The 14,549-nt window shown below is 34.9% G+C and overlaps 3 protein-coding genes and 1 long non-coding RNA gene across 6 annotated transcripts in view; 2 read left to right on the top strand and 2 right to left on the bottom strand.

The window, feature by feature from the left end:
- LOC110267315 (F-box/kelch-repeat protein At3g23880-like) overlaps positions 1-13,493 on the bottom strand; it is a 17,355-nt gene extending 3,862 nt beyond the window's left edge. Inside the window, exon 1 of one of the 3 annotated variants that reach the window (XM_021112564.1) lies at positions 13,245-13,493. The gene's annotated coding sequence lies outside the window, so the exon portion shown is untranslated. The remainder of the gene's footprint in view (positions 1-13,244) is intronic. The other 2 variants (XM_021112563.1, XM_021112562.1) reach the window with 2 other exon arrangements.
- LOC110267316 lies at positions 6,767-7,334 on the top strand. The gene is made up of 2 exons (XR_002354799.1): positions 6,767-6,955; positions 7,061-7,334. It is a non-coding gene; the product is annotated as an uncharacterized LOC110267316 (long non-coding RNA).
- Positions 10,131-10,748, top strand: LOC110266322. The gene has a single exon (XM_021110716.1). It carries the CDS (start codon positions 10,131-10,133, stop codon positions 10,746-10,748), a length of 618 nt encoding a protein of 205 aa, XP_020966375.1.
- On the bottom strand, positions 11,827-13,535 carry LOC107614853 (F-box/kelch-repeat protein At3g23880-like). The gene is made up of 2 exons (XM_021110715.1): positions 13,510-13,535; positions 11,827-13,408 (listed from the first exon to the last, which is right to left on the bottom strand). Exons 1-2 carry the CDS (start codon positions 13,533-13,535, stop codon positions 11,965-11,967), a joined length of 1,470 nt encoding a protein of 489 aa, XP_020966374.1. The 3' UTR covers positions 11,827-11,964.

Below are 14,549 nucleotides of genomic sequence, written 5' to 3'. Positions count from 1 at the left end.
ATTTTGGTCTCTTAATTATTTTTCGAAAATGTCTTTTATTATATAAAATTTATGAGATAAAACATTTTGGCACTTTAATATGAATTTATGATGGTTAATTTCAAATTTATTATTATTATTATTATCATTTATCTATTTTTTATCGATTATGTAAAAGGATATGGGAATAATAATTTGAATATCAAATTATTTTTATGGATAGGAACAATGACATCTTCCACCAAGATGATCCATGGAGTAAGGAGAAAATTGTTCACTTAGTTAAACATGCTGCTCGAGATTTCTCTAATGTTGTTATCAACCAAAAACATATTATTCCTTCTTCTTTGAAATATAACTGGGAACCACCTCCAATGAATGTATGTAAAGTGAACTGCGATGCAAGCGTTTTTGAAAATGAGCAATTAGCTGGTTTTAGATGTATTATTAGAGACAGCATGGAAATTTGGATAAAAGGTTGTTCTGCCAGTATACCTCTTTCTAGTGTTCTCTGTTGTGAGTTTCATGCTATTTGGAGAGGGCTTGTTATGGCTTGGGATTGCAAGTGCAAAGAGGTCATATGTGAAACTGATAATCTTGATGCGTTTCTTCTTGTTTCGCGAGGCACAACCAGCATGATTATGAATGACTCTGATCTGCTTGACAAAATCAAAGAGATGCTCCAGCGCAATTGGACCGTTACTTTAGTGCCCATCCAGCGAACAGCAAACAGAGCGGTTGATTTAATGGCTAAGACTGCTGTTTTAAACAAGCAGGTGTATTTAGAGTGGTTACTACCTCCTAATAATTTAGACATTATTATTAAAAAGGAGTACTACTTTTTTCTTAGGTCTTTTTTCTTTGTATTATGTTCAGTCACCAAAAAAAATTATTTTCTTAAAATGTCTTTTATGATATAAAGAATGAATTGGATTAATTCATGCCTTATCTTGCCTATGAATTCATTAGTATTAAGAATTAAGATTAAGATTCGTTACATGGAAAATGTAATGATTGACAATAGTTCATTATGTTCGAGGTCAACACTTTTCACAGTTATGATACTATTACTATTATCTTTATGTTCAGGTTTTATTTTAGAACATAAAATCAGTTTTTTTTCTCCATAATGAATAAGGGTTTTTAAAGTAAAAAGAATCTCAAATTATTAGAATGACCTCCCTAAAATTTAATTTTGTATATGCTTTTTAATTTATATAAATCAAACGGTCAAACCAAAATGTTGTGTTTTATTAAACCAGATATTTTTTTTCATTTAGCTAATATGTTGTTTAGAAAATAGAAATATAGTTAAAATAGCAGTTTTGGAATGTTGATTACGTTATTTGTGGATGAATCTCTGACTACAAAATTTATCTATTAAAGTAAATCTACAATATTCAAAGATTAACGGTAGGCTTGGGTGAGTTTACTTATGAGAAGATTTCTTTTAGTTATCTTTAGTCAAAAAATTGTTTTGAAAAATAAAAATAATTTTATATGTAAATATTTAAACTAAAATAATTTTTTTCTATCAGTTATATTTGAGTACAGTCCCTCTTAAAAGTATTTTTTTATTTATTTGTTATGTGAAATATATTTTTTTAAATAAAAAAATATTTTTTTTTAAAGTAAATGATAACTTCTAAAAAAAAGGTGTTTTTTTAATGAAAAATATATTTTTTACCCAGAATATTCTTTATATTTGAAGATTGTTTTTTCTTCCACTTCACGAGACTCATCTCATCTTAGGATGCAACCCCGTACTGTTTTATTTTATTGTTTAACTCGTTGGTGAATATTCATTCTATTAACAATGACTAATATTAGTACTTTAAAATTATTGTTCATTACTAATTTTATATAAACTCTCTTTGCACTGAATACTAACAATTTAGTACCACATTGTATATAACAAAAACAAAGTCAGAGATTCAGAGGTATAACTAGATTCAGGTTACAAGAATTGTTTAGTTACATATTTATTTTATTTTTTTATTCAAGTAAAAATTCACTACCAAATAATTTCAAAAAACACGTTACCACATATCAAAATTTTGAAAGCCTGAAGTCATAATTCTTAAGAGATGAAAACAAATAATATGGAAGGACCCATGTACGCATTATCCTGACCAGAAATTTCTGAGATAGCATATATTGACTAAAAATATTAAATTACAATAATTATTGAATATTTAAATATTTTTATCTAAAAAATTTCAGTCAAGAGACTTATAAAGAATAAAATAATATCAAATTAAATAAAAAAATTATCACGAGTAACATTGGTCATTAAATAAAATAGGTTTAATTACTTTGTTGGTCTCTAGAGTTTTGCAAAAGTTTCAATTAGGTCTCTATACCTTTTTTCTTTTTAATTGGGTCTCTACACTAAATTTTTTTTTTCAATTAGGTCCCTCTTGATAATAATTGGCTTAATTGTATAGAGACCCAACTAAAAAAAATTAGTGCAGAGACTCAAATAAAAGAAAAAAAAAAAGTTTAGGGACTCAATTGAAAAAAAAATTCTTGCAGGGACCCAATTAAAAGAAAAAAAATATAGGGACCTAATTGAAAATTTCGCAAAACTATAGAGACCAACAGAGTAATTAAACCAATAAAATAAGCTGTAAAGTGGCGTCTCCCTCACATGAACCGTAGACTTCAAAGACCAATGACTATGGAGGAAGTGAAACGTGCAACATTTAGCATTCATCCTCAAAGTGCTCCAGGAGATGATGGTATGACAGAAAATTTTTTTCAAAACTTCTGGAACATACTTAGTGGTGATGTGTTTCGAGCAGTTAAGAGCTTCTTTTCTGGGGGCAGAATCTTGAAGGGTTTTAAGTTTTAACCACACTCAGAACTGTCTTATTCCCAAGATTTCTGATGCTAAAGATATGACTCAGGTAAGACCAATAAGTCTATCTTCAGTCTTTTACAAGATTATCTCCAAAGTATTTGTACATAGGCTTCAGGGTATGATGAATAGACTAATTAGCCCTACGCAGAGTGCTTTTATTAAAGGCAGATTAATCTCTGATAATATCCTAATTGCTCACGAGTGTATGCATTACTTGAAGAACAAAAAAAGGGGTCTCGAAAATGAAATGACGCTAAAATTAGATATGAGTAAGGCATATGATAGGGTGGAATGGCACTTTCTTTGGTTTATATTGGAGAAGTTTGGTTTTGACTCCCGATGGATCATGTGGATTCGAGAATTAGTGACAACTGTTTCTTATTCTGTTATTGTGGAAGGACAACCTTATGGTTTCTTCAAACCAAATAGAGGTATTCGACAAGGAGATCCTCTATCCCCCTATCTTTTTCTTTTCTGTGCAGAAGGTCTCTCCTTCTTGCTACACAAGGCAGAACAAAACAGACTAATTCAGGGTCTTCAGATACATAGGTGATGTCCCAAGGTCAACCACCTCCTATTTGCTGATGATTCCATCTTATTCTGTAAGGCTAATCATGAAGCATGTTCAAATATCCTGCATTTATTGAATTCTTATGAAAGCATCAGTGGCCAGAGGGTAAATCTTAATAAATCTGCTGCATTCTTTAGCCACAACACTCCCTCCACTACTCGTACACTGCTGGCTAACTCTATGAATATTAATCATATTGGGGCTCAGGATAAATACCTTGGTTTGCCTTCTACAGTCTCTAAATCGAAAAAGGCTTCTTTTAGTATAATCATATTGGGGCTCAGGATAAATACCTTAGAAGCGCAATCTTCTTTCGTCAGGTGGTAGACACATATTGCTTAAGGCAGTGGGAGAAGCTATTCCTATTTATACATTGTCTTGCTTCAAGTTGCCTGATGGTTTAATTTCGGAAATTCACTCTCTACTTTCTCAGTTCTGGTGGGGACAAAAATGTTCTGAAAGGGGGATGGCTTGGATTAGCTGGGACACTATGACTCGCCCACGAAAAGAAGGAGGCCTTGGATTTAAAGATCTTAGAATCCAAAATCTGGCTCTTTTAGGCAAACAGTTTTGGCGACTTGTAACACAGCCTACTTCCTTATTATCCAAAATACTAAGAGGTAAATACTTTAGCAATGGTAATGCTATAACGGCAGAAAATTGGAGTCTTACCTTCTTGGGGATGGAGGAGCATACTGGAAGGCCGAAAGATTGTTGAAAAAGGTCTTAATTGGGCTGTGGGTACTGGTGAGAATATCCGAACCTTTGAAGATCCTTGGTTGCCTCCTCCGTATCCTTTAATGATTTCTGACATGCCAAATAGACATGCTATTTCTGAGTTGGTTCCAAGAGTTAAAGATCTAATTACTGAAGATAGGAATTGGAATCAGAATCTCATTCAAGAATTATTTCTCCAAGACGTTGCAAACAGGATTTTGTCAGTTAAAATTCAGCAGGGTAGGGACAAATTGCAATGGGATTTGAACAAATCCAAGCAATATGATACAGCTTCAGATTACAGAATTGGCTATTTATTTTACCATCCACCTCTGGAGCTTTGCCCTAATTATATGCAGCAGAAAAAGCCGTGGATTGATCTATGAAAGTTGAACTTGCCTCACAAAATTAAGCTATTTATCTGGAAAGCTCTCCATGGCCGACTTCCGGTGCTTGCTCAGATTCATCACCGCATCCCATCTATATCACCAATATGCCCCTGCTGTCATGAAGCAACGGAAACAGTCACTCATTGTTTAATCGATTGCTCGAGAATTAAAGACGTATGGTCTCAGAGTTATCTTCGTGACTGTCTTCCCCCTCAGAATTCTAACGACTTTTGGACATGGTGGACTGCATCAACAGAGATACTTAACCCGTTGAAGAATGCTGACCGTAATCCTCAATTGCTTGCCATCATTTGCTGGAACTGCTGGAAAGCTCGCAACCAGTTGATTTTTGAAGGTTCTACTTCTATGCCGTCTGCCATTCTAGCAAGCTCTGTCAAGTTGCTCCGTGAAATCCAAAGAACTCCCAGTTTAGGTTGTCATCTCCATGAGGCAAGCTCTTAGTTGCATGCAATTGGATTTATCATTCTTTCTTCTTTAAGATTTTTCTTCGTTTTTCGACCACGCACCGTCGGATGAATACCTTCAGTGTAGTGTTTTTGGGAAATCCCCACCTTTTATTATGCTGTCCTGCTTTTGGACATCTTTTTATTTCATTTTTTAATAATTAATGAAATATAACCTATTATCTTTGGAAAAAAAAAAGTGGCGTCTCCCAACTAACATTGGTCATGACGTATTAATAGTCCAGTTGTTACAATTTCTGACCATTCATCTCTCATAAAATAAAAGGTAAAGTCGTCCTTAATTTTTTTTTTGTCTTGAGAAGCATTTTTTGGTTTTTTGGTTTTCTACGGCAGCCCAACAAGTTAAGGATTAATCTGTTGTAGCACTGAGTTCTATTTAAAGGTTTGTCGTTGGTCAATAAATTACTTAAATGGACTAGTGAGTTAACCACTAGACCAACCCACACCGTTGTTAGCAACTTAGCATTTCCTTTATTCTTCTATTTATTTTTCGGGTGGCCATTCCGGATTTTTTTTTCTGTCCATGGGTGGCCATTTACTATCCTCTTGGATGATTTCCTACATTCTTAGATAAGCATCAACCTCTTGTTTTTGGACATAAATATCTACATTAACTTTTTTTTTTTACATAACTTTAGCATACAATCAATTCAATCAAAAAACCCATGAGAAAAACGGTGAAGACCCATGCAAAATTTCGTAAACTGGCCTCACATAAGAGTATCCTCTATTACGCCATAAATCCTGGAAGGCTCAACCAAACCATGCGAGCCTATGCTGGCAAGCCCTGCAAGAAAATTGTTGGCTCTGACACCTGACACCTGTGTCTCAATACTAGCTGAACAAGCTTTTTAGGGCACGTATACGTTTCTCATTGCATCACATGGGATATTTGGGTTGGATAAGTTTTTGCTATTCATGATGATGAATGGCGTTAGATTCGAGGCTACGGTGAGGGAGGCCAATAGGCAATAGGGGCAGTTGTGGGTGTGGTGGGAATGGTAAGACTTAAGAGTAGGATCAATCTACATTACAGATGTAAGTTAGTATAAATTTATAGATATTCCTTCTCGATGAATATGGGATGGATAGATGGTGCTATTTTGCGGGGGTTGTCTGTTGCTTTATTTTAAAGGTGGTTGAGCCAGTTAGCCAAACTTGCTTGATTCAAATATAAGATGGTGGATTTGTTGAAATAGACTTTGACAAGTGGATTGGGTATTCAAAAAGGACCTTATATTTTTTTTTTTTTTGTGAATGGGAGATAAAGAAAAAAAGAAAAGAGAAACCATGTTCAGTATCCATGGAGGGTGAAGTAAAAACGAAGATCTTCTCCCCAAAAATGAAACCTTAGGTTGCAGGGAGAAGGATACAGCCACCGTGGTGCTGCCGTCGCAGAGGATCACGTCTAGAAATCGATATTGATCACGTCTGGTGGGTGTTGCATTGTCTGCGTATGGCCATTTACGCTTCCGCTGCCGGCGCGATCGGCAGTTGCGGCTGTTTTGGTTTGGTCCGTAACTGAAAAAACATTAAATTATGACTATCATCACCACAAAAACAAACAGCCACCTGTATGTTCGATAGAGCCAAAGATTCCCTCCCCCCATACTGATCGGAGCCCTATCTACCCGAGAGGGTAGGCTTCCTGTACTAGGTTCTTGGTTGTCTCAGTTTCTCTTTTCTTCAGGCTTGGCGAGGGGGAGGGGATCAGAAAGGCTTTCTTCTCGCTTCGCTCGAGACCTAAAGCCCTCCTATTCATTGTTTTGATTTGTTTTCAATTACCTTCGCTGCGTGCCACAGAATGGAAGGGGGCTCGATCTACCGTCTTGGGGCACTAAGGGGCTGAAGTTTTTGAAATATACGGCAATGTTTTGCTGATGCCTTGAATCAAGCTTTTGACTGAGACCCACGATTTCTTTCTTATTTTGAGTTTAACACTTTCCTGCAGGTATGAATTTCATTGTTTTTTCCCTGTTTGATTTTATAGTATTCAAAATGTCATGCTAATGTGATTAACAAGTGTTTAACGTTCAACTCTTCCTTCCATATTCAGTTGTTTCCACAAGTTAAACTCTGAGGATTGTAATGTAAATCTAGTAAGTCTATCAGTCTTACCCTTTCCCTAGTCTCTAATTCTTTCATTACCTACTTGTGCTGCTTACATATCGTATAATTCAATGGTTAAAATGTTATTAATGGATCTTAGTTTTCTAGATTTGTATATAGCAGTAGAGGGTGAACTTGATTTGGTTTGTTATAATATTCCATCATGTTAAATCCCTTTGGGCTTGAAGCTATTCATTTCAGAGTGCTTAATTTTGATATAAGATTGTACCACAAGGGTTAACCTATCGCTTTGTTGACAGTCTAATGTCATGTAATGGATCTATTTTGTTTTAAATATTAAGTCTACGATGCAAGTCAAGATTTGTTCAAGGCGAATTTTTTTCTCTGCCTTATGTAACTCTAGATTTCTATACTTAAGTCTCAGGCTTTATGAATTCTTGCTGCATTATAAGGAATATAAAATTCAGTGTTATAGTTTGTGTAACTTAAGGAAAAATGTCTTGCGAGCGAATCAACTAATATGACCAATTATTCTTATTACTTTTAGGGCAAGTCGTTAATGATATAACATATTGGTTCGTACTCAACACCATTGTTTCTTACTTCCATCCTAGATTTTAATGCAACTTCTTTCAGCGGTCATATTTTTCACATATGCAATGGCAATTTACAATAATACAACACTTCAAAAACATATATAATTGAGGTTTCAAATTTAAGTCAACAACTGTAATTAACAATGGAAGCACACATCTTAAGAAACGCCGCGATTCTCACCACATTTTATCAGAAAAATAGTATTCATCTTCGCTATCAAACCAGAGAGTAACCAAAAGTCAAAAGGTCAATACAGTGAAAAATAAATGCAAATCTGAGCTGAGAATGAAACAGTGAGAAGGAGAATGAGAGAGAACCTGCAAGGAGTTGACGAAGGCCTTGCTGCGATCCATGGAAGCCTCGTCGAAGGTCATGGCAGAACAAGGTGCAAGCTCCATCAATGACGAACACGACGACGGCGAGCAGACAAAAGGGATTACATCAGTGGCGGATCTGGCAATGCAAGGCAAAGACGATGCTGGATGTGAAGAAAGTGGTGGTGGCAACTTCTAAGTGGGTTGAGAAGATTTATTATCCCAATCAATATAAACGAGCCCACCCCTGATGACCCAATAGAAAAAACCAAAATAACAGAGCCACCTCCCTTAACCCAGTTGGGGATTTGCACCGTAGCTCTTTCCCCCATTAGCCGCGGCTCCTCCATTAAACTAGAGAGCTCGACAATGTGATTCCATACAATGCATATCTGTTGATGTCTTATCAAGTGCATATTAATGTAGAGTACTGCAACAAGTCAAATGCTATGAAATATTTGTTCAAGTACGTGAATAAGGATCCAGTGATGAGATTAACCTTTATGATTGTAGGCATTTTTCTGCATGTGAGGCTGTATAGAGAACTTTGTCTTATGATGTGAGGCTGTGTGAAAAACTTTGTCTTATGATATTCATTAGAATTAGCCTTCAGTGATAAGATTAACCTTTTATTTGTCTGGAGAATAAAATATCATTTTTAAAGATGATGACGATTTTGAGGAGATCGTGAAAGAAGAGCACAGGAAATATCCGATGTTCTTAGCATGGATGGAGGTTAACAAAGAGTTTGAAGCAAGTCAAACTTTGATGTATGATGAATTTCCAAATCAATTTGTTTATGATAGAGAAGCAAGGGAATGACTCCACGCAAAAGAGGACATTCTATTGTGAGGTTAAACTATGTTCTATCGGGTACAAGTGATATCTACTATATGAGAATTTTGTTAACTGTTCATAGAGGTTGTACAGCATGTGAGTCTATTAGGACAGTTAATGGGATTACATATTCTAATTTTCAAGATGCTTGCTACTCCATGGGACTACTGTGTGACGATAGATAATTTATTGCAACTATTAATGAGGTAACTAAACTTGTATCTGGTCATCAATTGAGAAAACTATTTGTGATGCTATTGATATCTAATAGTGTTAGCAAATCAGATCGTGTTTGGAATGCAACTTGGACATTATTAGCTGACGGGATATTATATGAGAGGAGAAAAGCATTGAAAAATGAAGATATTTTTACTATGTCTTTTTTTTATATCAAGATTGTATTCTCTTATTATTTTTATTTTTATTAACAATATTAATGGTTTTTATTTTAGAATTACTTATTAAATATTCATAAAACCATCATGTGCTTTTGTTAGGACTAAATATGATTAATGACGAATTAAAAAATCTATGCTTTATTGGGATTGAGAAGATACTCAATAGCAATGCAAGATCTTTAAGAGACTATCAATCAATGTTATATCCTGAGCTGTCTGATGTTTGTCTTTTTTAGAATAAGCTAATAGAGGAGGAGTTAGCATATGACACAAATGAGTTGACTCATATAAACTTATATATGGAACAAAAGATGACTCATGAGTAAAGGTTAGTATGCAATGAGATACTCAATGCTGGTATTGCAGACTCTGGTATTTTTACTTCGTTTATGGACATGGTGGGTGTAGTAAGACATTTATTTGGAATGAACTTTCTTCTACTATTTGGTCTAGAGGAAAGATTGTTTTCAATGTCGCATCCAGTGGAATTGCGTCTTTATTCCTACGTGGTGGCAGAACGACTCATTCCAGGTTTTCAATACCCATTACAATTACTGATGAATCTACTTGCAACATCAAGCATGACAGTTTGAAGGCTGAGCTGCTCATCCAAAGTAGCTTAATAATTTGGGATGAAACTCCAATGCTCAATAAAATGTGCTTTGAAGCACTTGATCGGACGCTCAGGGATCTTATGTCAGTTACTGATCAACATAAGACACACCAACCATTTGGTGGTAAGGTTGTGGTTTTAGAATGTGATTTCAGATAGATACTTTTGGTGATTCCAAAAGAGAGTAAACACAATATATTGTCATCAGCTATTGCTCACCCCATTTGTGGTAGTTCTGTAAGGTTCTGAAGCTACATACGAACATGAGGCTTCTAATATCTTCTTCGAATCAACATGATGGTGAAAAAGAAAAGATTTGCTAATTGGATACTTGATGTTGGAGATGGAAATATTAGTTCTGCTGTTGGTGATGAGTCAGAAGTTGAAATTTCAGATTATCTGCTGATTACAACTACTGATGACCCTCTCTCTCATTTAGTAGACTTTATATATCCGAATTTGTTGCAAAACATGTCAGATTACATGTATCTTCAGAATAGGACAATTCTTGCACCCACACTTGAGAGTGTCGAGAAGGTAAAAAATTTCGTCTTAACAATTTTTTTAGGGATGAAAAATGAGTATCTAAGTTCTGACACAACATATCAAGCTGATGAGAATGAAGATGTACAACAAGAGTGGTTTACACCAAAATTCTTAAATGACATCAAATGTTCGGAACTACCCAACCACAAGTTAACTTTGAAGCCAGGAGTCGCTATAATGCTACTGCAAAACATAGACCAGACTTTAGGTTTATGCAACGGGACAAAGTTAATAGTTAACAAATTTGGCAACAACGTAATTGGAGCGATAGTAGTGACCAGTAGAAATATTGGCAACAAAGTGTATATTCCAAGAATGAATTTGATCCCTTCAGATTCAGGATTGTCATTTAAGTTCCAATGGATATAATTTTCATTAATAGTGTGCTTTGCAATGACCATCAACAAGAGTTAGGGTCAATCATTATCACATGTAGGACTTTACTTGCCAAAATCAGTTTTCACCCAGGAAGAACTTTACATTGTTTTGTCAAGAATTAAGAGTCGCAATAGCCTCAAGGTTCTAATTTTGGACGAAGACGATAATCCAAAGTCATCAACAATAAATGTTGTGTTCAAAGAATTTTTAATAATATTTAGGAAAGAAAATAATTTTTTTTTTGTGTTGATTTTTATATAAAATACTCATATCCTTGTAATTATTCATTTTGTAACGAGTACAACTAAAATTTTACTAACAACTTTAAATTAAATATTTTTATAAAGTTTCAAAAATTTTTAAAATGTATCAAAAAATATTAATATAAAAAAGATATTACTTAAGTTTTTTTTAAAAAATAGGTCTCTAACAAATAAATTATTAACTAATTTAACGTTAAAACGACATTTTATTTGAAGAATATTGATAAATAAATCTCAATCAATTTGAATTTAAAGATAATCAAGCCCTTATTCAACGTTAAAATGTCAATTTGTTTAAAGAATATCAAACAAATAGATCCTAACTAATTTAAATTTAGAGACAATTAAAAGACAATTAAATTCTTACGTTATATGACAAGTCAACATTTTTCGTGAATAGAGAATGAAGTGGACTATTTTTTTTTTTTGTGAGAGATGGCATCATCCAAAAGAACAGTTAAAAAAAAATCGAGTTAGTAATTCACTCGTACATGATTTTATTTTCACCATTTTAAAAAGATCAAGATTGACATATAAGATTATTATTGATTAAATCGTTCTTATATTCGAATTAATTATAACGAATGGTTTATTTGATAAACTAATCTCAATACAATTGACATATTCCCATGTTAAATATCGTATTACATAGCACTTGCACCTGAACCTTTGCAGATATTGCACTCACAGTTTTGTATAATCAAACTCCTATAAAACATAAATTTATTATATGGCATTTCATGATAAATACATATTCTACAATTGGTATTCATAACTGTATCGATCAGTTAGATCCATAAAAAACATTAAATTGAAGACACAGCCAATAAAAAAAATACCAGAAACAAGGCACCACATTAATGATAATAAAGTTATGGATTCAAGAGACTGTGTAGGAGATTTTTAACCAAAAAGTAGCCAAAATGCAAACTATCCTTAAGAGATTATAGGGTTGGCTTAAATAACCGCATTTCAGATGAGCAACTTGGAAGACCAAAGTGAGAGGGTGAAACTAAGCTTTCATGATAGACATGAAAGATCCTTGAGCCTGAACCCCGGGACAAAGGACGGTGTTTGGTCATGCCATCACCGGAGCTGTCAATATTAGGAAACTCTATGCTGCCATCATTTAAGTTACATAAAACAAACTTGCCACTTGGAGATTTCGCCAGTAGAACATCATTTGTCAACATGTACATAGGCAGTAATACATAACATGAAACAGGATTAACGAGTAGCGGGTGGTGGGGGATTATTGCCAATTTAGTCCAAGATTGAGGAACTCCATACTCCTTCATCAACCAGAAAGTCCAATGAGTTTTCTTAGTCTCATAACAAACAGCAAGACAACCCCTCAAGATACCCAATCGTGGAAGCACAAACTCCTTATCATCTGAATCCCTACTGGGAGCGGAAAACTGACTATAAGTCTCTTTCACCAAGTCAACGGAAAGAACTGCCACAGAACTACTAAGACGGCTGCGAAGAAGCCAATTAAGAGTGCCAGTGCCACTTACAAAAAGCCCTACCAAACCCACCACACAATCCTTGCTATCGGAGTCATGTAGTCTATATGGGAAATCCTGAATTGTTCTCCATTTAGATTTTGGGCCGAATGTGAAAATTCTGGTGACAGATTCACCTGATTTCTTATTCACAATCCCGAAAAGCTTATACTTGTCGTTCACATGATCATAACCAAATCCACAATAGTAGAAGATACCACCAATTTCAAGCGGCGGAGATGTGAATCCGGTGCAGGGGTTCCACAGAATGGCACGATCCTCAAGCTCTTCATCATGCAAGCACAGCAATCCATGACAAGAGCCAATGATGCTACGGTAGCATCGTCCCTCATAGGGAACTACTTTAGTGGGTTCATGGGGAGGGTTCTCGAACACATATCGGACGGAGAAAGTTCCGATTGTGGTGTATGAGTAGCTTGAGCTATAATAGGCAATACACGGGTGGGTCAAGGCTGGATCCACCGCCATTGAACGTCGAAGGTGGTCCTTGGCAAATTGGGAACTGGAAATTAGGGTTCTCCATGAACTGCAGACGCTGTTCCTTAATCGAACAAGAGAACTTGCCGGAATCCTCAGCAGGATTTCCTCTATGAGCTCGCCCGGAAGGATAGGTGGTGGTTTTGTGGTGGTACAGCGGAGCAGTTCCGGCCACCCCTCGGTGGTTGTGACAACCTTCCCCTTCCTCGCGACAGTATCATACAGGAAGACGATGGCGGAGTAAGAGACCAGGAGGACCCGAAGACAGAGGAAACGAATAATCGGCGTGGGAGCTTCGGATGGAGACGAGAAAAACGGTGGTCGGCGGAGGAAAAACGAGAAAGATGACGAGGGAAGGAGGCACGGCCGCACGGGGCTGCTGCAACTTCTTTGATGAAATTTTGGAGGTTCAGATAAATGATTTATAAATCTATCCGATGTTTATTATGAGGTTTTCCCCGGAATCAGAAATTGATAGTTTGATACTTAAATTTAGTCTGTATCGGCCCCATATCCAATTCAAATCTTATTACTATTTAACCGGTTATCTTTTTATCTCTCATGCATCTACTTCTCTCCTTCTAATATATTTAAATTTCAAAAAGAAATTTTAAATAATTTATATATTATTTTATTGTTAATTTATTTGTTAATTAGTTATTTACTTAATTATTTAATTTTTATAATATATTATTACAATTATATTCCGTCCATTTTACTATAGTCAAGTGTAGGGCTGGAAGTGAGCTGAGCTGAGCCGAGCTAGACCAAGCTCAAGCTCGGCTCACCAAAATTGAGCTTGGCTCGCGACTCGACTCATTAACAATTGAGCCTATTTCTTAAGCTCAAGCTCGACTCACCAAAAGCTCACGAGCTGGTTCAAGCTCACGAGCTGGCTCAAATAATAGAAACATAAATACATAATCTATAATTTTATATCAATAAATTATAACTTATATATTTTAAAAAATATTTGAAAAGAACAATTTTATATATTGTTTATCTATCAATAAATATAAATTTTTTATTTATGTCTTACATCAAAATTATATGTAATAAATAAATATAAAATTTTAAATAATTAAGATCATTAATATATATAATTATATATTACTATTTCATATGTATATATATAATATTAAAAGTATAGACTAGATGCATATAGGATATGTGTATTAATAATTATATATATAATCGAGCCAGCTCACAAGCTAATGAGCCGAGCTTATCCAAGCTCAAGCTCGGCTCATTTAATTTATGAGCTCAATTTCAGGCTCAAGCTTGGCTCACCAGCTCACGAGCTTAGCTTATCGAGCTATTAACGAGTCGAGCTCGAGCTGGCTCATAAGCTGGCTTGACTCACTTCCAGCCCTAGTCAAGTGATCATCAAAGATTTTATCTTTAAATTAAATATACACAATATCAACTTGATCAAATTGTTAAAATAGATTTCCTAAAACATATTTTTTCAATAAGGAAAGATTTGTTTTTTATTTATTTAGTGTATTTGATAAGGCTACCTTTTG

This window comes from Arachis ipaensis, chromosome B09 (assembly GCF_000816755.2).
Source record: "Arachis ipaensis cultivar K30076 chromosome B09, Araip1.1, whole genome shotgun sequence".
NCBI classification, from domain to species: domain Eukaryota; kingdom Viridiplantae; phylum Streptophyta; class Magnoliopsida; order Fabales; family Fabaceae; genus Arachis; species Arachis ipaensis.
This window is presented reverse-complemented; position numbering and strand designations above follow the sequence as displayed.